Source organism: Vombatus ursinus, unplaced genomic scaffold, assembly GCF_900497805.2.
Source record: "Vombatus ursinus unplaced genomic scaffold, bare-nosed wombat genome assembly UNPS02014799.1, whole genome shotgun sequence".
Taxonomy (NCBI): Eukaryota; Metazoa; Chordata; class Mammalia; order Diprotodontia; family Vombatidae; genus Vombatus; species Vombatus ursinus.
Window position 1 is genome coordinate 26,239,388 of NW_020954577.1, and position 24,314 is coordinate 26,263,701.

Sequence of the window (24,314 nt, forward strand, 5' to 3'; positions counted from 1 at the left end):
TCTCTCTCTCTCTCTCTCTCTCTCTTCACCTCTATCTCTATCTGTCTCTCTCGCTTTTACGCATGTAGCATTAAGTAAAAAGTTCTCATGCTTATAATGCTTATATAACTTGAACCCTCCCTTCCTTTCTAGTCTTCTCTCTTCCACTTATTCTGTGATCCAGTGACATTGGCCTCCTGGCTGTTCATTTTGTTTCGCTTGTACATAGTTGTTGCATGGAGACTTCCGCATTAGAATGTAAGCTTCTTGAGAAGAGGGACTGCTGTCAAGTGTTTAACATAGTGCCTGGATTTGATTTCACTCATAATGGGCTTAAAATGCCAAATAGGACTTTATGGATTGTTCTACAGGTGTTAGGGAACCAGTGATGCTTATTGAGAAGTGGAGTGAAAAGGACCTGTGCTGAAGGAATATCAGTTTGTTGGCTATGTGGACATTGGTTTGGAGAGGGCAAGACCTAGAGTAAAGGAGACTAATTAGGTGGTGGGAGTAGTCAAGGCAGTCTGTGATAAAAAAGACCTAGACTAGGATTGTGGTCATATCAGTAAAGACAGAACAACAAATAAATGAAAAGTTGTGATGGCAGAATTGACAAGATGTGGCAACTGATGGATTTGGAGGTGAAGGAGAGTAGAGTCAAAGATGACTCCAAGGGTTCAAACCTAGGTGAGTGGGAGGGTGGTGGGGCCCTCAGTAGGAAAAGGGAGTTAATAAGAGGGGTGGAATTTGGGGACAGAGAATGAAATCATTGCAAACATATTGACATATAATAAGGTCTTAGTAGAGTGGGGCAGACAAAAGGTATGAGAAAGAGAGGAAATCACCATAAACCAGTGTTCCTGGGAAGGGGCTCAGATAGGGGTTGAGACTTGAGCTGAATCTCAGAAGATGGACAGGATGAGCTTAATGAGGAGAGAAGTGGGTGAGGAATGGGCTGGGAACATTTCTTTTTTTGCTACAAAAGATAGAATTTTAAAGACCTAGTACAACTTTAAATTAGCAAGAACATCAAGTTCTCAAAGAGAACCAGAGAGTTCAACAAATAGCTTTGGTTTAAGAGGCAGCTTAGCATAGTGGAAAGAGTAGCAGAAGACATGAGTGAGTAATGGATCTGATACTTAAAAACTTTGTCATTCTGCATAAGATACTTAACCTCCTGTTTCCTCAGCTATAAAATGGGGATATTATATTAGTCCTTATGCATATACTCTCCCCACAGAATTATTTAAGGAAAATGCTTTGTATACCTTTAAAGTTCTGTGTAAATGTGAGCTGTTATGTTATATTGTGGGTCAAACTGGGGGTAGGTTTTGCCAATCCAATAGCAAGGATATGATCATAATATGAGATACATATTTGGGGCTATGTGGGAGTTGGATTATGAATGTACCAAACACTTTAGTGTAACGCAAGTATTTTCTTATTCTTTCTTTGCAGATATACCTTTGTGGTTTTAGTGGCAGAAAGTTAGATAAACTGAGAAGGCTTATTAATTGTGGTGGTGGAGTTCGCTTTAATCAGCTTAATGAAGATGTGACCCATGTTATTGTTGGAGATTATGATGATGAGTTAAAACAATTTTGGACAAAATCGACACACAGGTTCTGACTGTTTTTACTTTAAAGCAGTTTCTGTGGTGATAATGGTTTTATTGTAAATTGTAAACATGGCTATAGAAATTCTGTATAGAAAACCATTGAGCAAAGACTGGTCTTCATGCTTCAAAATAATAGATCGTGACTGTATTTACTGTTTTCATAGGCCTCATGTAGTGGGACCAAAATGGCTGCTGGAGTGTTTTAGTAAAGGTTATCTGCTTTCTGAGGAACCATACATCCATTTGAATTACCAGCCAATGGAGATAACTGTTTCAGATCAACCAGGAATGAAATCAGCACTTTCCAAAAGAAATAACAGTTTTTCTAAGAAAGAATTTGTGGACACAGAGAAACATCAGCAAGCTGATGAAGACTTGCTCTCCCAATATATGAGTGATCACATGATAGGTAAGAACTGTATAAGTGAGATTGATTTTACGAGAATTACGGCTTTTTCTTAAAACTATTTATAAAATTATTTGTTATATTATTGTTATTTGATAAAAATATCAACTTTAATTTTTATTTGGCTTATTTGTCCTTAAAATATTCCTGTGAGATAGAGGGGTGTTTTTATCTTCTTTGTAAATTGTGAAACTCGGACACTAAGGGATTTTTTTAAGTTGCAGCTGAAATCCAAGTCTCATTCTCAGTTCCATCAGTAGTCTATCCAGTAAATTTTATTTGCATCTCAGATTAAAACCTAAAACCATAAGATTAAAACCTTAGGTGTATGGGTTGATGTTTTGGTTTCTAAACTGAAAGATGCTTTTACATTGGTTTCTTTTTTTGTTTTGTTTTGTTAACTTTTGAAGATAACACTGGTCACTGCAATGAGCAGCCATTATTGCATAGGTTTCTAATTCTGACTACAATTGCTTCTTGAAAGTCCTGTCAGTAAACAGTCCAGTTGGTGAACTCACCATCCCCCTGAATCCCCAACTAATCAACAAATATTTTTAAAATTTTTTTCTCTCCCTCCCTATATCCCCCCAGTTAAACAAAAACCTTGTAACAAATATGTATATAGTCAAGCAAGACAAACTCCTACATTCAACAAGAATTTTTAAGGCATGTGCTATGTGTCAAGTGCTAGGGATAAAAAGACAAAAGCTAAACAAGACCCACTGTCCGGAAGCTTAGATTCTGAAGGAAGAGGAAGACACCGTGCATATGTATAGGTGTACACAAAGCAGATAAAAATAACCATGTGGGGAAACAGTTGTGGTCTCATGCAGAAGGTGTCACTTAGCCTAAGTCTTCTAGGAAACGGGATAGTCGGTACATAGCCATGGAGGTAGAGGTGGAGCATTATATGTGAGAAACACAAGAAGGCTAGTTTGGCTGGATCATAGAATACATGGGGGGAAGGAATGGGTCATAAGACCAGAGGAGGGAGAATGAGGCCAGCTTGGAAAGGGCTTTAAACGCCAAACAGGAGTTTTGTAGCTGATCCTAGAGGCAATAGGGAGTCACTGAAATTTATTGAGTAGGGTGGTGGCACGGTCTGATCTGTGCTGCCAAAGTCATAAAAAAGCAGCCCCGTTTTTTGGCACACAGCCATGTAGAGCATGAATTTGAGCTGAGAGAGACTTGAGGAAAAAAACTCCTTTTCCTGGGCCCTGTCCCCCTATATCTTTCGTTTTGTCTCTCTTGACTAAAATGTAAGTTCCCTGAGAGCAGGGACTGTCTGACTTTTGTATTTGCCTCCCCATCATTTAGCACAGTACTTAAAATAAGCATGTAAGATGCAGTTCTGCATTCATTCAGGTGGTGGCTATGAGTAAAGAGAAGGGGGTGGATACAAGAGATGTGGTGGAAGTGGAAATGACAAGATTTGGCCTGATTAGATATGTGGAATTGAGGGTGGATCCAGCTGAGGCTGACTCCAGGCTTGCAAACCTGGATGATTGGAAGGGCAGTGATACCCTCAACAGAAACAGGGTTTGGGGAAAGTGATGAGTTCTGTGTTGGACACATTGAATTGGAGATGCCTCAAGGACATCCACTTTGAGAGGATGTCCATTGGGCAAATTAGTTCATGTGGGATTGAGGGGTCAAGCTAGAGACTGGATCTGGAGATACAGATTTGGGAGCCATCCTCACAGAGAGGGAAATGATAATTATTACTCATTAGGGAAGTTTGAAGGCCATATTTTAAAGATGGAGTATAATTGATAAATGTTTAAGTACCTTCTCTGTCACAGAAGTGTGCTAAATCCTGTTAAGGTTATGAAAGAAGAGTGGTGCCTGTTTGAGGAGCTTGCAGGCTAACTAGAAATCTCTTAAAAATGTTTTACTTCCTACAGTTCCTACAGTAACTTGTTGCTTTTATGGATATTGTGATTTATTTAGGAATTTGATACTTTTGTTCTTCTTTGTTGCTAAGTGTAATTTGGAGAATATATCCTTATTTTATAAGATACATAGTCTATGGTCATTTACCCCATTGGTCCAGTTAACCATTTTCCAACTCAACCTTACTCTGAAGAGTGAGCCTTTTGGGAATCCTGGACGCTGTTACTTGCGTCGATTACTATGTCTAGAGATTGCAGCCTCATTGTGAAACAAGGAGGAATTTCAGCAGTACTGCAGTTTATTTTCTTTGTGGTTCAGACCTGTGATCATTGGTATAGAGAGCTCCTATTGAGGAAACTTGCTCTACCAACTGTTCTTACTGAAGTCAATTCACTTGTTCAGGGTCACACATCCAATAAGATTCAGAGGTGGGACTTGAACCCAGTACCTCTTGATTCCAAGGCTGGTTCTCTCTCTGTCATACCATGTTGATTCTCTTGAGATTTATAAGGAATGAATAATTTCAGGAGTTGTTTTCCTCTTAAGTTTATGTAGCTATCACCTTGTTAAGTTCTTTGATACATATTTATATGGCAATACTTTGATGTATTTGTAATCTTATAATGTAGGCTCTCCATCTAATGTATTTTATTCATGCCTTCTCATCTTGTGATTGTTATTCATTTTCTCTCATAAATCTTCTGTAAGAAATTCATCCAGTATTTTAGAAACCTTTCTCTGGCTCTTTTAACATTCCATGCTAAATTGACAAAAATGACTAAAGATGGGAGTTGTCCACGTTGGAAAGATGGACACACTAAGGCATCATTGGTGGAGCTATAAATTGGTAGAACCTTTTGGAAATTAATTTTGAATAATGCAAATAAAGTGACTGAAATGTCCATGGACCCTTTGGTCCAGTATACCCTTTACTACTGTATATGTGGCTTGAGAGAAGTTTAGTAACTAAAAGAACAACCTCACAGACACAAAAATATTTATTTGGGCTACCAGTCAATAGATAAACATTAAGCCCCAGGCACTGAACTAACCATTGGTGATACAAATACAAAAAAGAAAGATAGTCCCTGCCCTTCAGGAGCTTACGGTCTAACAGGGAAGGAGAAAACACAAAAAGAAGCTGAAAAGCAAAGGGTAGGAATGGGATGTGGTTGGTGGCTGGAGAAGGCGCTCAACACAGGGGCCTAGTGGAGAATACCTTTAAGTCCCAAAGTAGTACAGCGGGGTAAGAATTGAAATGTCTGGCCGGTGGAGTTTTGGCATTCATGGCCTCATCATCCAGTGATAGACCTGAGGTGGCATGCCAAAGCAAGGCTAATGGGACGTTTTATAGGATGATGAGATTATTGCAAGAGTTTCCTGGGACTTGGTGAGGAACTCGCTCAGAAGTCCCAGGGTAATGCTGCCAGGGGAGCAGCAAGGAACTAGAAGCAGAGGAGATGCCCAGCGATAGGGAACTGCTCCACAAAGTGTGGAGCATGAATGGGATGGAATTGTTAGTGTGCTGGAAGGAACAGTAAACATGGAGAATAGAGAGGAGACAGAACTACACACAGTAATAAGAGCTGGCATTCATATAAGTCTTACTGCGTACCAGGCTCTGTGCAAATGTGGTCACGTTGGATCCTTGTGACTACCCTGAGAGGTAGGTGCTGTGATTATCTCCATTTTACAGATAAGGAAACTGAGGGAGACTTGCTCAGGGATATACAACTAGTAACTGTCTGAGGCCACATTTGAACTCAGGTCTTTATGACTCCAGGTTCAGTGCTCTGTCCACTGCTCTACCAGCTGCCTCAGTGATTACAACAAAGTAAATGGGAAGAACTACAACAAAAGAAGTGAATCTAAATGCTCCAAAATTATAATGACCAAGCAAGTTTGGCCCTAAAAGATATATGAAAAGATACCTCCTTCCTCTTGTGGTTTGGGTTTTTTTTGTTGTTGATTGTTTTTGGTGAGGCGATTGGGGTTAAGTGACTTGCCCAGAGTCACACAGCTAGTGCGTGAGTGTCAAGTGTCTGAGGCTGGATTTGAACTCAGGTTCTCCTGACTGGGCTGGTGCTCTATTCACTGTGCCACCTAGCTGCCCCCTTCCTCTTTCTTTTTAGGAGTGGGTGTTCATGTGTTTGGAATATGACTTTTAACTTTTAAGAGACTTTTTAGGTCTCTTTATTAGTTTTGAGGACTTTTTATTTCATCCTCTTTTTTTACTATAAAAGCATTGCCCTCTGAAAAGGGCTTGAGGGAAGAGTGTGGGAAATGTACATGCTACAAAAACAAAAATATTGCTAACTTAAAAAAAATTAGACAGGTACCAACATACAGCTTCAGCGTTCTGTCAGTATTGTCCCTCCTTTTCCAATTACAGATTTCTCAATTTTTTTTTAAAATGCCTCAACCTATAGGCTTCCTTGATAATAATAGTCTATGTTTATCCATTGTCCTTTTAAGTTACTTGTTATTTTGAATTTCCAGAGATTTTGATCCTTACAAGATTTGCATCCACATAGACATCATTAGGAGAATATTACTGTTAAAAAGCTTGGGGAACACATTGGAATTGTTGAAAGTACTAAACAGTTTACAGTATGCTAATCAGTTGGACTTCTTACTCTTTTTTTTATCCTAGGACCAACTTTCTATTTAGCTGCAGTTCCTGTCCAGTATATACACATATATACAATATAAACATATTAAGAGACTAACATCTAACTATATGCCATAATCTAGACAATAGACATTCTTCATCTATTTTTTCCTCTGTAGATTGTTAATATCTTTTGAAGGTTCATTTATCTTTTTGAGAAAGTCCTCAGAAGCAAGTGTGATTTAGTAAAAAGAGTGTACAGAATTTGGAGTCAGGGGGCCTGAGTTCCCAGCATTGGTTCTTTCTGTTTGTGTGATTTTAAGTAAGTCATTTAAGTTCTGGGCCACACTTTATTCCTTTATAAAATGAGGCATCCAGTTCTAGGGGTTCTGATTCCATCTTGATCTTGTCAGTTGCTATGGGGGGGGAGGCAAATGGAAGCATCATACTGTAATCTGTATTTTTTTTCCACCCGGTTCAGTATTTTCCCTTCTTTAGGATATCTTAAAATCAGTCCCTCAGTTTTTTCAAAACCATATCACTTTCATCACAGATTTCGTGATGTGTGCTTGACCTGATCCATCTCTAATTCATCTCATTGGACGTTTCTTCTGAGACAGTGAGCAGGGCAGGGGTGTGTGCACATTGAGGATTGAGGTGTCCAAATGTAGTGTGGTTCTGTTGTTATTGTTCTTTGGCAAATATGCCATTTAAAATTATTTTCTTTTTTTCTTTGATGCTATCACTTCTTAACTGAATATTACTGGCCTTCAGAATACGTGAGAGTGCCTGAAAAAGCCAGTTATGTAACTGTTGTGTAACAGTTATGTAACTTCAGCAGCAAATTATAGTTGAAATCTGAATTTGCTCCCATTGATAAAAATTTTTTCCTTTCTCTTTTCAGATGATGGTGAGAAGTCGGAAACTGGGATCTTTAATGATTCCACTCATTCTGCTGTACAAGGGGATAACCCATCTTTCCTCAGCCACAATTCACTGCCTGAGACTTCTACAATTATTGAAGGTTTGTTTAGCCGGAAGAAGTTCCTTGTTGTGGGTTTTAGTGAAGAAGATGAATCTTGCATTGTCGACGTTATTAAAGAAAATGCTGGAAAAATTCTGCCCCTCCAAAGCAGAACTATTGCTGACTATGCTGTGGTTCCTTTACTGGGGTGTGAAGTGGAGTCAACTGTAGGAGAAGTTGTTACAAATACATGGCTGGTAAGAGGAAACTGTAGCAGTTGAAACATCAGCAAGTAACATTGTTAGAAATAGACAATGATCAGAATTTGTGATTGAAGGATAGCCCATGAACACATTGGTTATTGATTGTTATTGCATATACAGTTCTGGTGTAGTAAACTGGTAGATTTTATGCTCAGCACTTGAGTTAGAATTCAGAAACAAAGCAGATATTGTAATTTAAGAAGGAATTGATTTAAAAAGTGACCATTCTTTGGGGGAAGAGGTGCAGAGAGGTGCAATTGTAAAGCATGATTCAGTGACCTAAAATGAGGGCCAGTCTGATGGTTGTTAATATTCTCATCTAGCTTTAATATTCTTTATTCTGTGTGCTGGAGGAAATTTTTTTTTATCAGACCTGTTATTTCATTGCTCTAGTGAACTTCTAATGAGGAAACTCCCTTTATTAGCACCTAAGATTCTCAGAAGTTAAGTGATTGGCCCAGGTTACCCAGGCAGTAGATATCAGAAGCAGGACTTGAACCCAGGTCTTTCTGACTCCAAGGCCTGCTGTCTATCTACTGTGCTTGTTTACTTCTTAATTGAAAGTTTTTTCCTTATTTATTCTCAGGAAAGGTGTGTGTTTGTGTGTATATGCATGTGTGAATATGTATAGATTAAAATTATATTGAGAATAAATAAAGTCAAATTTTGCACGAAGATATAATTAATGGTTCCCATCTAGACAAGAGTTTTTATAACTGAACTTGCATTATACCATGATACCTTATTCCTGTTTTTGTTTTCTGTCTTGTAAGATTACTTGTGTTGAACGACAAAATCTTTTTGACCTGAAATCAAATCCACTCTTCACACCAGTACCAGTATTGAAAGGAAGTGGTAATCCTTTAGAAAACTGTGTTCTTTCATTCAGCCAGTTTGTTGGAGCAGAGAAAGATTCCTTGGTATACTTAGCAAGCCTGCTTGGAGCAAGGTATGCCTTCTCATTAGCATGTAGCCTTGGTGTAATCTGAAACATGCAAAGTAGAATTTGTCATTGTCCATGAATACAATATACATGTGTAAAGTAAGGACATAAAGGGAGTGCTATTTGAACAAGCCACACATGCTATGGTGTGAATCACTGCTCCATTTCAGACTACCTTATCTCCACCTGAATGAATGTCTTATTTGCACCTCAAATTTTACATGTCCAAAACTGAATGGATATTACGGTTAATCACCCTCAAACCTGCCCTACCTCTAAAACTCTCCTGTTTCTGTTGGTGGCTCCATGATTTTCCCAGGCACCAAGATTTGAAACTCCAAAGGCTTCTTCTGTCTTAGCTCTTCATATCTAATCATTCACTAAACTTACCAAGTCTTCCTTTACAACAGCTTTTGCATCTGTCCCCTTCATATTCATCTCTCCTCAGAAATGTTGTCATCTACCCTTCTCCTCCACACTCTCTCCTCACCTTTGGAATCCTGCCCAGGACTAGTGCTATCCTGATTGGTGTGAATGAGAGCAAACCCACCTAACTCACTCTCTCTAGCTACTCCAATACTATACTTCTTTTCCATCTATCATGCATATTGTGCCAGCTTACATAGTGTTCTCCTCTGCTAGTAATTCTAGAAGGGCATAGACAGCAGAGACTGGCCCTAGTGATGGTACCACTCACCATTCTTAGGATTTTCTAGAACAAACTTTGTCTCCCCTTATTAGAATGGGAGCTTCTTGAGGGCAGGAATTATCTCATGTTTGTATTTATATCCTCAGCTCCTACAACAGTGCTTTTTGCTCATTCTTTTCCTCCAGTCATATTGCTACTACCCTAATTTAAGCCTTGATTGCCTACTCTTCTGAACCACTGTAACAGCCCCCATTTAGCCTTCCTGCCTCCAGGCTCTTCCCTTTCCAATCTGTCCGTCACTCAGTTGCAAGAATAATATCTCTGAAGCACAGATCTGAACCTATCACTCACTCACTGGCTCAGAAATCTTCAGTGTCTCCCAGTTCCCTCTGTAGTATAAAATACAAGATCCTTAGCCTGGCATTTAAGGTGCTTCTCATTCAGCTTGCAAGCTTCCTTTTGTAGCCTTAGGTCCTAACACTCTCTTTTACACATTCCTATCTTCTCCCCAGCTGGATCTGCCATTCTACCATTCTGCCACAGTGCATTCCAGCCCAGGTGATCCCTGTGCCTTACTTGCAGTCCTTTCTTACCTCCATCCTTGAGGGTTTTTCTTCAGTATTCAGCTCCCCTCCCCTCCTCTAGGTGTCCTTCCCTGGTTTCTCCCACCCACTCTTCATGCTATTAAGCTTTGTCTAGATCTCTCCTTTGCCTCTCTTGTCTGTTCCTACTGTGTTTTTTATTTACCTTGTCCTTTCCCTGTCTGCCACTCTCTGCCCTTTCCCCAGTAAAATGTCAATATCTTGGGAAGATTTATGGAAAGTGATGGAGAGATGAAGGAAGCAGAACCAGGAAAACAGTATCCCCACAGTGACTGCAGCCTTAAAAGAAAGAAAGAAAATGAAAGCTTTGCGGTTAGAATGGCTTCAGCTCTACTCCAGGAGAGAGATGAAAACATGCAGCTCCCTTCCTTCTTTGCAGAATTGGGGGAACTCTGAGTGTAGAATGTTATTATATACTGTGAGATTCTGGCAACATGAGAGTTTTGTTGAACTGCTTTTTTTTTCCCCATCTTCTTCTGTCATCCTTACAAGGGCTTGCTAGCAGGATAGAGGAGGGTGCAGGAATGTGTTTGGAAATGAAAGTGATGTGGAAAACAAACAAAAAAAAAAGAATTAATAATTACTTTATAGAAGAAAAACTTCTCTCTTTTTTTTTTTTAAAGGCAATTGGGATTAGTAAGCTAGTAAGTGTTAAGTGTTTGGTCTGAGGCCAGATTTGAACTCAGGTACTCCTGACTTCAGGGCCGGTACTCTATTCGCTGTACCACCTAGCTGCCCCCGAAGAAAAACTTCTCAAAAGCAGATGGCATTGACATTTTAGAGATAAAGAAAACAAGGCACAGGGATGATTTGACCATGGTTGTACAGGTGCATTTTGTATTTTTTTTTTTTTTTTTTAGTAACAGTGATTATCTCTGCTAATAATTTTTGTAGCATTCTGGTTTTTTTTTTGGGGGGGGGGTTGTTTGTTTTTGTTTGTTTTTTTGGTTAGAGGAGCTTAATTATATCTTGTCCAGCAGCATCCCTTATTGTTTGCTTCCAGCCTAGATAAATTATTGTATTAGGCAAGTCAGCTTATTAAATTCTGCATGTATACTCTTAACAATTTCAGAGTTCAAGAATTCTTTGTGCGCAAGGACAGTGAAAAGAATGACATGTTTGCCAGTACTCATCTTATAGTGAAACAACCAGATGGCTCTAAATATCAGGCTGCACAAAAGTGGGGATTACCTGCAGTATCTATGGCTTGGATATTGGAGACTGCTAAGTTGGGAAGGAGAGCAGATGAATGCAAGTTCATGGTTGGAAATCTATGCAAACAAGGTTGCCAATTTGACTTTATTTTGTTATGAATGTTTCTATGATTAGTTGATTCATGGGATTATAGATATACTAATTCAGATTCTCTTATTTTACAAATGAAACTCACTCAAAGCAACATTGATTTATCAAATGACTATGTGCAAGGTACTCAAAAACAAAAATGAAAACAGCCCCTGTTCCCATAGATCTTACATTCTATTGCTGGAGCAGAACAATTTGGTGGGAGGGATGCTGAGTTATATTGGGCCTCTGTCCTAGGAAATAGCTTTGATTTTTGCTTTTGCAGTTTGGGCACTTGTATTTTAAAGTCCAATTAAAGCGTAATAGGTTACTGTTCTAAATTTTCTTTGGGGTTGGAAATATAGTGCAGATAATTTTCATTCTCTGTAACCCCCAAGATATACAACAACTTACAATGTTTCTGTAGTCTCTCAAAAGAATTTTTAAATGGCTGCATTAGAAGGTAGAACAAGTGGTAAGAATGGAAGGTCTAGGTTCTATTTAGTGTTACCATCATGCAATTAAAATAGAATGGGAACCCTGTCTATTAGGAGTCTTTTACTTCTTTTAGTGTCATGGATCCCTTTGGTTGTCCGCTGATGCCCGTGGCCTATGGACCTATTCTCTAAATGCTCAGAGAGTAAAAAAATATAGGATTACTTGGGAAAGCAATTATATTGAAATAGAAGAAAATTTATTTTTAAGTTCACAGACCCCGAGTTAAGAACCCTTGCTCTATAACATCTCAGTGGTGTTATTTCAGGGCAAACTGTTGAAGAGTTTGAGAAAAGTGCTAGAAACAGCTGTCTGAACAGGACACATTTCCCAAGACAGTTGGGAAATTCAGCAAATATGACTTGAGGACGTAATAATTTTGATCAAATTATGAAGCTTTCATTGTGTGTCCAAAAACATCAGCAACCTATGCTTTCATCCTTTGTAATCATAAATATGCAGCAACTTTAGTTAAATATTTGATTCTGCCAATGACTTGCAGCCATTTAACACTTACTTTACCTGCAGGCATGAGACATCCTGTGAGTATCATTCAGGCATAATAATAATAATGAAAAGAAGTTGAGTAAAGGAGAGTACGCTATATTTTGGACTTTAGTTTTCTCATAGAAAGGTGTATAAATTATATTAATTAAATACAAATTATACAGTACAAATTGTATTTTGTATACAATTGTATAATTGTATTTTTAACTGTATACAAATTGCCAAAGAATGTTACTGAAAGAGCTTTTTTTTCCTAGAGGTGGATTGAGCCAGCACAATTTTTGAACTAACTTTTCAGTGATGTAGATGTGAGCCTATTCCAATACACATTCATTTACTGCAAGCTACCCTGTTGGGTGTAATGAAATAAGTGCAGTGTACCTCCCTCCTTTCCATGGAAAGGTGTCGGTCACTGTGGGCATGAAATGTTGCATCCATTAGCAGATGTCACTGAGCTTGGCTTAACTGTTATAAGGGGTAGATAAGGCTGTTATATCCAGAAATAATGTATACAGAAACATAAGATGTCAAGGAAAAAACAAAATAGATGGGCCATACTTAATGTTAAGGTTGATGTATTTGATAGAATTTTAGGTTTTAGACTGGGGGTTGGGGTTGAGGGCATTATTGGTTCATATTTGTATTATTTCTTTTAATCCTGCAGAAGAAAGTTTTGAAACTCAGATGACAGTAGACAAGACTTATTCAGATACTTCAGAGAATTCTAGCACGGTCCTGGAACCTGAAAGAAGAGCAGCTGTTACACCTTTAGATGTAAACAGGTTCCGGAGTAAAACTTTTCATACTGTGATCTCACAACACACTAGAAAGTCCTCAGCCCTTCCTGTTGAAGTACAGCCACTTCAGAAAGAGCCTTCACTGCACCTTGACACGCCATCTAAATTTCTGTCCAAAGACAAACTCTTCAAACCTTCTTTTGATGTAAAGGTAAGAACTCATTGCTTAATATTGTCAGCCTTTTAGTTTGAATGGTTAACACCAAATGCTCTGTCGCTCCTTATGTAGTGCCATAGATGTTACCAAAGGTGTTAGTAAGCGAATTTGGATTATTAACACTATCTGAACAAGACAAGGGAAGATAAAAAATGTTGTTGATTTAACTTCTAGTACATTATAGGTTTTAGATAGTCCCTAGTACATTACAGCTTTAAAGGTAGTAGACTTTCAGAATAGTAGCAGTAAGGATTAGTTATAATGGACTCCTGAAAAGGTCATCAGTCAGGAGACCTGGGTTCCAAATTTTCTCCCCTCTTCCCTCCCATTGAGAAGGCAAGCAATTCGATATAGGTTATACATGTGCAGTCATGCAAAACACTTATATATGTAAATATATATATATTATAGTTATGTTGTGAAAGAAAATATAGCCTTTATCAGAGCCTGTTCCCCCCGTTTATTCTGTTCTCTCTCTCCTTGCATCCTGTCCCTCCTCAAAAGTGCTTTGCTTCTGACTTCCCCCTCCCCAAATCTGCCCTCCCTTCTGTCATCCCCCCCTTCTCTTCTCCCCTTCCCCCCTACTTTCCTGTAGGGTAGATTAGATTTCTATACACACTTGGGTGTGTATTCCCTCTTTGAGCCAATTCTGAGGAGAGTAAAGTTCAGTCATTCCCCCCCCTCCCCCTTTCCCCTCCACTGTAAAAGCTTTTTCTTGACTCTTTTATGTGAGATAGTTTACCCCATTCTATCTCCTTTTCTCTTTCTCCAAATATATTCCTCTCACCCCGTAATTTTATTTTTTAGATATTATCCCTTCATATTCAACTTACACCTGTGCCTTCTATCTATCTATCCTCCTAACTATTCTAATAATGAGAAAAGATGTGTTACAAATATCTTCCCATGTAGGAATGTGAACATTTTAACTTTAGTAAGTCCTTATGATTTCTCTTTCCTCTTTACCTTTTTATGCTTCTCTTGAGTCTTGTATTTGAAAGTCAGATTTTCTATTCAGCTCTGGTCTTTTCTCAAGAATGCTTGAAATTCCTCTATCTCACTGAATGTTCATTTTTTTCCCCTCATGGATTATACTCAGTTTTGCTGGGTAGGTGATTCTTGGTTGTAATCCTAGCTCCTTTGCTCTCTGGAATATCATATTCCAAGCCCTCTGATCCTTTAATGTAGAAGCTGCTAAATCTTGTGTTATACTGTTTATGGCTCCATGGTACTTGGAGTTGTTTCTTTCTGGCTGCTTATAATATTTTCTCCTTGACCTGGGAACTCAGAAATTTGGCTATAATATTCCTGGGAGTTTGCATTTTGGGATCTCTTACAGGAGGTGATCAGTACATTCTTTCAGTTTCTATTTTACCCTCTGGTTCTGGAATATCAGGGCAGTTTTCCTTGATAATTTCTGGAAAGGTTATATCTAGGCTCTTTTTTTTGATCGTGGCCTTCAGGTCATCCAATAATTTTTAAATTATCTCTCCTGGATCAGTTTTCCAGGTCAGTTGTCTTTCCAATGAGATATTTCACATTGTCTTCTATTTTTTCATTCTTTTGGTTTTGTTTGATTGTTTCTTGATTTCTTATAAAGTCATTAGCTTCCATTTCCTCAGTTATAATGTTTAAGGAATTATTTTCTTCAGTGAGCTTTTGGACCTCTTTTTCCATTTGCCTAATTCCACTTTTTAAGGCATTCTTCTACTCACTGGTTTTTTGGACCTCTTTTACCATTTGGCCTAGTCAGTTTTTTAAGATGTTATTTTTTTTCAGTGTTTTTTGTGTCTCTTTTACCTGAGCTATTGACTTGTTTCTCATGATAAATTCTCATGTATCTTCCCAATTTTTCCTCTACTTCTCTTACTTGATTTTCAAAATCCCTTTGGAGCTCTTCCACGGCCTGAGACCAATTCATATTTTTCTTAGAGGCTTTGGATGTAGGAGCCTTGACTTTGTTGTCTTCTGAGTATGTGTTTTGATCTTCCTTGTCATCATAATAACTTCCTATAGTCAGTTTTTTTCATTGTTTGCTCATTTTCCCAGCCTGTTACTTGATTTTTAACTTTGTCAAAGTAGGGCTCTGCTTCCACGGTAGAGGGCGAACTGTCCCAAGCTTCAAGGGTTTTGTGCAACTGTTTTCAGAGATACTTCTAGGGACCTGTAAATTTTCAGTTCTTCCAAGGTGATATGATCTAAGGAGAGGTGTGTTTGCTGCTTTCCTGGCCTGTGCTCTGGTGTATGAGTGACCCCAAGCACTCTTTTCTGCCCTGGAACTATGAGGGGTCCCCCCTCCACTGTGGCCACGAGCTCTGCTGTGCTCCTTCTCACCCTGTGACTGCCACGCAGGACTGCAACCTGGATCCAAGTATGGGCAAAGCAACAGAGTCCTGCCCCAGTGCTAGCAGAAAGACCTCTGTATTCTCCTTCTGACCAGCTATTCGATCCCCTTATTGTCTGTGGGCTGAGAGCCACTGCCACTGCTAATACAGTTACCCGGAGGCCTGTTCCTGGTTTGCTGTGGCCAGGGCTGTGCTGGCACGGCCTATGCTGGACTGCACTCTACTCTCACCTAGGTGACACAGACTCTTCCTGCTGACCTTTTAAACTGTCTTTGGCATCTGTGGACTGAGAGGTCTGGACACTGCCACTGCCGTCAGTGATTCAGTCACCCCGAGGTCTTCTCTGGTTTTGCTGGGGTGGAGGCTGTGCTGAACTGCACTGCTGTCTCACCCAGGTGCAACAGACCTTTCCTGCTGACCTTCCAAGTTGTCTTTGCCTGGAAATTGGTTTCAATCTGTCTTTTTGTGGGTTCTGCTGCTCTAGAATTTGTTTAGAGTCATTTTTAAAAGGTATTTGGAGGGGTTTGGGGGAGAGCTCAGGTGAATCTCTGCCTTTACTCTGCCATCTAGAGGTCTTTCTTTGATTTAAAAAAAAAATCTTAGCTCTACTTATCTCAGGGGTAACACTCCTGGGGCTTCCTATCTATCGTCTCTTGTTCTTACATGATTAGCCTGCTCTTTTCTTGTCATAAATTTCATTGATAATTAATGTCTTTACAACTCTTCTATCACAAGTCATTTTTGAAAACATGCTGTGGCCTTCTAAATACCGTGTGTTTTTCCATTTCCCTCTAGGTTACCTGCAGGTCTTATTTTTCTGAGGTCAAGGTGTTTCATGATTTGTAGCCATGTAGTACCTCTGGGAGAATGCTTCCAATAATAGGGTACTTACTGCTTCACAAAGTACCCCATTCCATTTTTGGACAGCCAAAAAAAAGTTCTTTATATTGAGCTAAAAGATCTTTATAACAAGCCAGTGTTTGTTAGGCAAGAGCCACGATACTCCAAATGTGGTCTTAACAATCCTGAATCCAGTGTAACTATTGAACTTTCTTAATCTGGGTTTTGCATTAATTTAGTAATGCATTAATTTTGTTTATTTTTTTACAACTGTATGACACTAGTAATTCAAACTCCCTAAACCTTTTCTGCATGAACTTTTCCCTATGATATTAAGCCAGGTTTTCTTACCCATCCAATACTTACGCAGTCAATTTTCAGTGTTGGCACTTAGTCTTTTAGAGTTCATCTCACCGTTTTCAGCTGATTGATTCTATTGTTTAGATAATTTTTGTTCAGGTAATTTTGATTTTTGAGTCAGTCATCCATAGTACTAAATACAAAAATTTTGTGCTTGATATTGTATCATATACACATTTGACATGTTTATGTCTTCAAGTTGTTGAGAAAAATATTGGAAAAACAACTGAGGGCAAAGCCCTTCGTGTTGATTGATTTTGATTATCATTCTTTTTATTTTGGGGGGGGGTTAGGCAATGGGGGTTAAGTGACTTGCCCAGGGTCACACAGCTAGTAAGTGTCAAGTGATTGGTCTGAGGCCAGATTTGAATTCAGGTCCTCCTGACTCCAGGGCTGGTGCTCTATCCACTGTGCCACCTAGCTGCCCTAAAAATTAATTTTTAATGTCAGAAAACTCCATTCTCCATAAGCTATCAGTATTTATTTTAGAAGTCAACTCAGATGTGCTGGAATGGTGGCCTAAAGCTTCCAATGAATTATAATATATAGTGCCCCAATTTTCAAACCTAACAACCTGGGGCACACAGATGCCTTGTCCTGGCATGTGTGTTCAGACAGTTAGAAATTCACCTAACTACTTAGTCAACCCCAGTGCCTAAAACCAAGAAGGGAGAGAGATCCAGCCCTTGTTACTGGAAGTACAAATTTTAATTCTAAATGTGTTTACCTAAAAAATCATTATTGCACATGGTGGTTAGGTTCTCTACCACTAGTATACTTCAGAAATAGTAATACGTTAAACAGACTTTGGGAGGATTGATTTAGGAACCTACCTACTATTTCTAACATTGGAATTTGGAGTGCTTTTTCCTGTCAAAATAAGTAATCAAATCTATATAAGCACCTGTGGAATATTTCCTAGTTGGAGATGGCATATATTCCCAACCAGCTTAAAGAACACTGTAAGAAATTGTCAGGTGCCTTGTTGAAATTAAGAGATCCTGTGTCTGTGATTTCTCCCAATCTGTAGTCCAGGGACACTAAATAAAAAGGAAATTCATTTTGGATGACCTGTTCCAAGTGAGCTTGTGCTTGCTTTTTGTGATGACCTCTTCTCTGTTTGATCTACATTTTGAATGACATAAGTGTATTTATCTGGATTTTAACAGTGCCCTTTTCTTCCCTTTTGGGCCTTGGAATTATTCTCTTTTTCTCCAAAACTTCTTAGAGATAACCAGCAGGAGTTCTGTGGTCATATCTACAAATCTGTCAGTCAGTCATTTAGCACCAATAGAACCTCTTCTGTGCTGGGCATTGGCTCCTAGAGGGGCTTTTGCATGTGACTGACCTGACATTTGAGGGAGGTCTCGTATTTTCTTGCCACCTCTTTGCCTCAGTTTCTCATCAGTTCTCTGCACAATGAAGAAAACGGGGACAAAATAGGAGTCATTCTGCCTCCTTTCTGTTATTGTTTAAAACTATGCCATCTTTCCCAGTTTACCTACCTTGTTCATCATTTTTTTAAAAGTAAAACCGTTGTAATGTCTAGCATTTTTCACAAACCTCGGCTCATTTTAGCTCACTTTAACTGCCCTTATGTTAAATAACAGTGAAAAGAATGCTGAACTTAGATTCAGGGGACCTGGGTTTGAATCCCAGCTCTACTTCTTACTAACTTTGAGACCACAGACAAGGGACTTAACGTCTCTGGCCCCGGTTTCCTCATCTGTAAAATGGGGATACTGATAACTCAACCAATTCTTTTGTAAACCTTAAAGCACACTCTAACATGAGTTGTGATTATTCTTATTGTATTTATCCTTCCATTTTTTCTATGTATCCTTTCCTAATATATTTAAAAGTGGACAACTTGATGCATTAGAGCACCTGAGACCAGGATTTGAAAATGCTAAAATATTTACTAGCTTTGGGGTCTTGTAAAAGTCATTTGACTTCTCTGAGCCTGTTTCATCTAAAATGGGGATAATACTGCTCTACTGCAAAGGTTATTGTGAACTGCACAGTTGCTGTAGAGAGCTTTTCTTATAGTTCTTTTGGCTAATGGGATTTATATTAATTCATGCAGTAAGCAAGGGATAATTATATATTTACTATTTCAGTTACTTCATTTTGGGGCCCTGGTGAATAAATATGGCAGAGCCTGGTAAAATTTTTGCAGGCTTTTTTTTTGGGGGGGGGGGGGTTAAAATTTTTTTTTTTAAAGCAGACTTGATTTTTAAACAGTCTGCTATAGTACTTCAAACAAGACTTCCATAAAATCATAATTTTTTCCCTTTTGTCATATGTGGAATTTGTATTTATTTCAGGTTAAGTAAAAAATTTGGGGTGTAAAATCACCAGGTGAAGATGTAGCTAAATTAGTCTGTTTCCTTTATCAATAGGATGCACTGGCAGCCTTGGAAACTCCATTAGGTCCCAGTCAGCGATGCAGAAGAATCAGTACCCCCTTTTCTGAAGTCATTGGCAAGAACTTGAAACTTGCTCTGGCAAATAGCACTCGCCACACAGTAGCTCTTACTGCCAGCCCTGTGCTGAAAGATGCCCAAGCAGAAAAGGTAGAATTGGTTACTTAACAGTGGAAGGGATGTTTTATAATAATGTGATTTGAAACATTCTTTATGGTTGATCTATTTTTTTTTCTACATACAGGAGGAAGACCCCAAACCACTTCACAATGTAGTTATATGTGTTAGTAAAAAACTCAGTAAGAAACAGAGTGAACTAAATACTATCGCAGCATCCCTCGGGGCAGATTACAGGTTTGTGTTTATTTAATAATACATCCTATGCCCTCCTGTCTTCTTTCACAGATTACATCCTCAATCATCCTTCCTCATTCTCAAATCCTTAACCTCTCCCTATCAACTTCTTCCTTTCCTGCTATCTTCAAATATGCCCAAGTCTCCTCCACCCTTGGAAGACCTTCACTGGACCCTGTTACCTCCCTCAGGCTGTCATGCTGTGGTTGCTCTCCTTACTCCTTACCCCTTTGCAATCAGCTTCTGACTTCATCAAAGTGACCCATGATCTCTTAATTGCCAGATCTGATGGCCTTTTCTCAGTTGTAACCCTTCTTGCTGTATCTGCTTCATTTTATGTTATTGTCCACTGTCTTTTGCTGGATATCTTGTGATGTTGCTCTCTTGGAGTTCACCTTCAGTCTCTTTAGCAGATTCATCATCCACAGCTTGTTCCCTAACTGTAGGTGTTCCACTTTTCCTGTTCTAGACACTCTTCTCATCTCCCTCTGCTCTCTTTCTCAATAACTTATCAACTCCCATGGGTTTAATGGTCATTTCTTTATATATGACTCCGGGTCTTTCCCCTGAATTTCAATCTGAGATTGCCAGTTGCCTTTTGGACATGTCAAGCTGGATGTTCAAGAAACATCTTAAACTTAAGATATCCAAAACTTTACTGATTCTGTTTCCCCATTAAGTCTCCCCTTTCCCAAATTTTCCTGTTTCTCTTGAAGGCACCACCACTCTTCTACTCTGCTGGATTAGCAAGATGACTGTTATCCAGGACTTCTCATTCTTTCTCACCCCACTATGCGGTCAGCTGCCAGTTCTTATTCCTACTTCCCTAGCATCTCATAGGAAATTTAAAATTTTGGTAGTGATGTTCCTGGGAATTTTCATTTTAGGGAGTTTTCATTTCGAGGTTTCTTTCAGGAGATTTATTGGATTTTTTCGCTTTTTACATTTCCCCCTTGTTTTAATATTTCTGAGCAATTTTGTCATAGGATTTGGGTACTCCTATGATTCTTAAGTTCTCCTTGAGCTTTCCAGGTCAGTTGTTTTTGATATGAGAAATCTTAAGTTTCCTTCTGTTTCCTCATTCTTTTGACTTGGTTTAACAATTCCTGTTGTCTCCTGAAGTCATTAATTTCCATTTGGACTATTCTGATTTTTAGGGAATTTATCATTAGGACAAGGTTTTATACTAACTCTTCTGTTAGGCTGCTGATCTTTTACAGTTCTTTCCTCCATAGCTTTCGTTTCTTTTATATTTTTTATCAAATTCTTTCATCAATTCTCCAACAATTTAAATTGTTCTTGTGAGTACACTGTTTTTTTTTTCTTTGAGGTTTTGATTATAGGTATTTTTGAGTTACTGTCCTCTTCCAGGTTTATGTTTTGGTCATCTCTGTGATGGGTTAAAAAACTGAATTGTTGGTGCCTTCAACAGAAATAGGAAAATTTGGGAAAGGGGAGATTTAATGGGAATGATAAAGTGAGGAGAAAAGATAAAAGTTTTATTAAGGAATTTTGTAGTAAGAATCACTCTGAATGTACATGCATAGGCAGCCTGCAAGAGACTACTAAATTTCCCCTAAATTGCCCCAATTTTCATACCCTTGCTCAAACAACTACAGCTTCTTCTCTTTACCAAACATTTTTCCCCAGTTAACATAATAACAACTTAAGCCCTTTTCTTATCCTGAAGACATTCTGTTTTTGAGAATGTCCAGAGTTCTATACAAAGTCTTGCAGTTAATTAACAACTCTTTTGCCTCCTTTTTCTGTTTTGCAGCACTGTGGGTCAACATAAGTTATTTTCCCTTATGACCACATTCTTTTATAGTCATACACAAATTTAATCCTTCGTCTGGCTTTATGAAAATCCTTTTTTTCTTTACTCATTTTTGTGCTTATTATGCCTTAGGATTTCAATTCTAGGTGTCCTCTACTCTGGGGAACGAATGAAGTTGAGAACTTTTCCTTTCCTTATGGTCTTTTAGGCCTTTTCCTTCCCCATACATACTTCTGAACTGTCATTAGCTTTAGTTGAAATCCTTTCCTTTGTATGAGGAGAAAGATGAAAGAGAAGCCTTTTCTTTAATCTTCCATGAAAGCCAAGGGTGCCCTCCTCTCTGATGGGAAAGGCCTAGTGGAGGTCTTTTCCTGGAGGAGAAAAGAAGTGAGGTCCTTTTCTTTCATAATCTTTCTTTTTTAATTATCAGCAGAAACAGTAGTTTGGTTTTGGGGGGGGTTTTCCCCCTACACCAACATGGATTTTTTTCTTAGTGCCTGGGTTTTGAGGGTTTTGTTTGTTTTAATTTTAGCCGGGAAGTCTGTTGGTTTCAATTTAAGAATTTCTTCCTGCTGAGACCAGTGAGGAATAGCTTTTCTTTCACTTGTATGTTGAGTCTGAAGCCTTTCACTTTCATTCCTAAAGGGATCTAGATCTTGTTTCCTGATTATTAAATGGATGAGTTGTTTAGTTATAGTCTTGTTTAATTTCCTTCTGCTCTACCATCTTGGTCCCATTTTCCTGAAGTAGCTTTTGTCATACTTAATATCATGTTTTTTCTTAGCCTTAGAAATATCTAAACAGAAATGTGGACAAAAGGCCTTTAGTGGAAGTTGGTTATGAGTTCCCAAAATAGGCAGTTTGCTCACTTACAAGAGTCAGAATAGTTTGTGTATCTATCCCTGCCTGTCCAACATTCTGTAGTATTTAATGTTTTAGAAGCATAGATTTGAAGAGGCTTAAAGAGATGATCTGCTCCAGACCCTTGCCTTCAGGCAAGGAAATGTTTGAACCAGTCAGTCAAATCTGCAAGTGTTCATTAAGTATCTAAAATGTGCTACTGGGCTTACAAATACCAAGAATGAAAGAATTGCTACTTGCAAAAGGCTTAGGTTCTAGTGGAGGAGACAAGAGTTATACATTAAAACATATATAGCATAAATATAAAGTTAATAAATACAAATATATACAAAGTAGTTAAATTCAAGGGAATTTGGAAGTGAGAACATTAGTAGCTGGGGAAACAGGAAAGGGTTTCATAAAGAAGATGACGAGTGAACTGTTTCCAAAAGGAAGAGAGGGCTCCCTCTAGGAAGTAGAGGTAAGGAAGGACTGCATTCCAGGCACGTGGGACATTTTGACATGGTATTGCAATGGGAGGGTAAGGAATTGAGGTAAATTTTCCAGACGATTACAGAACACAAACTCTGTTCTTTTGTTTTGGTGACTCATATGACCAATTTAAATTTGCATTTTCATCTTAATATGCAATATGCAGATAACTTATAATGGAAGTTGTAGGAGAATCCTGTAAGTTTTAAGGAAAAAATGGCTACTTAATGGATGGTCCCTTGTTAAGTAAACCTAAAGGAAATGAAGGAAATTATTATTATTAGGCATCCATGAGGGAAAAAATTTTCTTGTTTTGAATAATTTTAAATGTTCCCCTCTTTTTTCTTTGATATATTTGAACTTTTGTAAGTAGACCTGCCATACTTTTCCAAGATTTTTCCTCAGGTCAGAAGTTAAAAGGGAGTAGCAGTGAGTTCACTTAAGTTGTTAGGAGACTTTTACTCATATAGTTCTTAAGTTTTCTTTGTTTCTGGAATGTAAAAGCATTCTCCTATTCCAAGCAGCAATGGTGTAACTGGTTTGTGTATCTTCTTTTAGTTATATTTCATTTGCCTGTATCATAGATGGAGTTTTGATGACACGGTGACTCATTTCATCTATCAAGGGCGACCAAATGACACTAATCGAGAATATAAGGCTGTTAAAGAAAGAGGGATTCACATTGTTTCAGAGCACTGGCTTTTAGAAGTAGGTAACATTTTTCTTCCTTTCTATTAAGCGAAAATATAAACAGAACTTGTTCCAAAGTAGCAGCAAACTTCAATTAAATATAAATGTGTTTGATGATAAGCTTTTGTGATTATCATGAGTAATTCTTTGACATTATAAAACTCTGGTCCCCCAGAAAGCTTTTCTTTCCCCCTAATCCCGCTACCGCTGACTGTCCAATGTCCCTCGTCTGTAACTTTGGTATTCTCTTTGACCCTTCCCTTTCCTAAACAAGCACGTCTTCCCCCTACAACATCTCACACCTTTTTTATTCTTATTGCCACCACTTCACTACACACTTGACCACCCACCTGAGGTGTGGTAATAAACTCTTCACAAGTTTTCCTGACTCTTTAGTCCATCCTTTTATTTTCACTGATAATTTCATCTTCTGTGCGTGAAAATCAAGAGTTCCCCATTTTCTTCCAGGCAAAGGATAGATGTTTCAAAGAGGCAAATTTAAGCTTTTGATGTAGAAAAAAGCTTTCTAACAATTAGGGCTCTCCAGAAGTCAGTTGGGCTGCCTAAGGAAATAAAGAGTCCTCCCTGTCATTCATCAAGTTATGGCAATTTATTAAGTGCCTACTATGTGCCAGATACTGCGCTGGAGAACCAAAGAAAGGCAAAAAACAGTTCTTGCTGTCAAGAAACTATTGAGGGGGAAAAAGAGGGCAGTACTGTAGAGGGGACGATTCATTGGAATTTGAGTTCTCCAACTCTGAGTGTCTCTGAGATTAAATACATGCTCTTTTGCCTACGTTTAATGTCCCAGCAGTCTGACGCTGCCATAGTTTTCTTGCCTGATCTCATATTCTCTGCGTTTCATTCGATAGTTCAGCCAGACATGCTGTTGGCCATGTTTGGAGTAAACAACTTCTCCCTCTCTTACTATTAAATCATTTCTTAACTCCTGAAAGCTAACTCAGATGCTGGAAATGCCTTTCTGAATCTTCCTCCTTGGTATAAGCCACCCCTGGTACTTT

At 38.5% G+C, this 24,314-nt stretch overlaps 1 protein-coding gene across 2 annotated transcripts in view; it reads left to right on the forward strand.

Moving 5' to 3' along the window:
• The window catches only part of TOPBP1 (DNA topoisomerase II binding protein 1), a 50,135-nt gene that overhangs the window by 8,984 nt on the left and 16,837 nt on the right, over positions 1-24,314 (forward strand). For both annotated transcript variants that reach the window (XM_027872262.1, XM_027872263.1), the window contains exons 9-17: positions 1,438-1,601; positions 1,762-2,006; positions 7,412-7,728; positions 8,508-8,683; positions 11,001-11,212; positions 12,879-13,162; positions 19,116-19,289; positions 19,384-19,493; positions 23,187-23,310. In XM_027872262.1, coding sequence (XP_027728063.1) covers positions 1,438-1,601; positions 1,762-2,006; positions 7,412-7,728; positions 8,508-8,683; positions 11,001-11,212; positions 12,879-13,162; positions 19,116-19,289; positions 19,384-19,493; positions 23,187-23,310 — 1,806 coding nt within the window. The remainder of the gene's footprint in view (positions 1-1,437; positions 1,602-1,761; positions 2,007-7,411; positions 7,729-8,507; positions 8,684-11,000; positions 11,213-12,878; positions 13,163-19,115; positions 19,290-19,383; positions 19,494-23,186; positions 23,311-24,314) is intronic.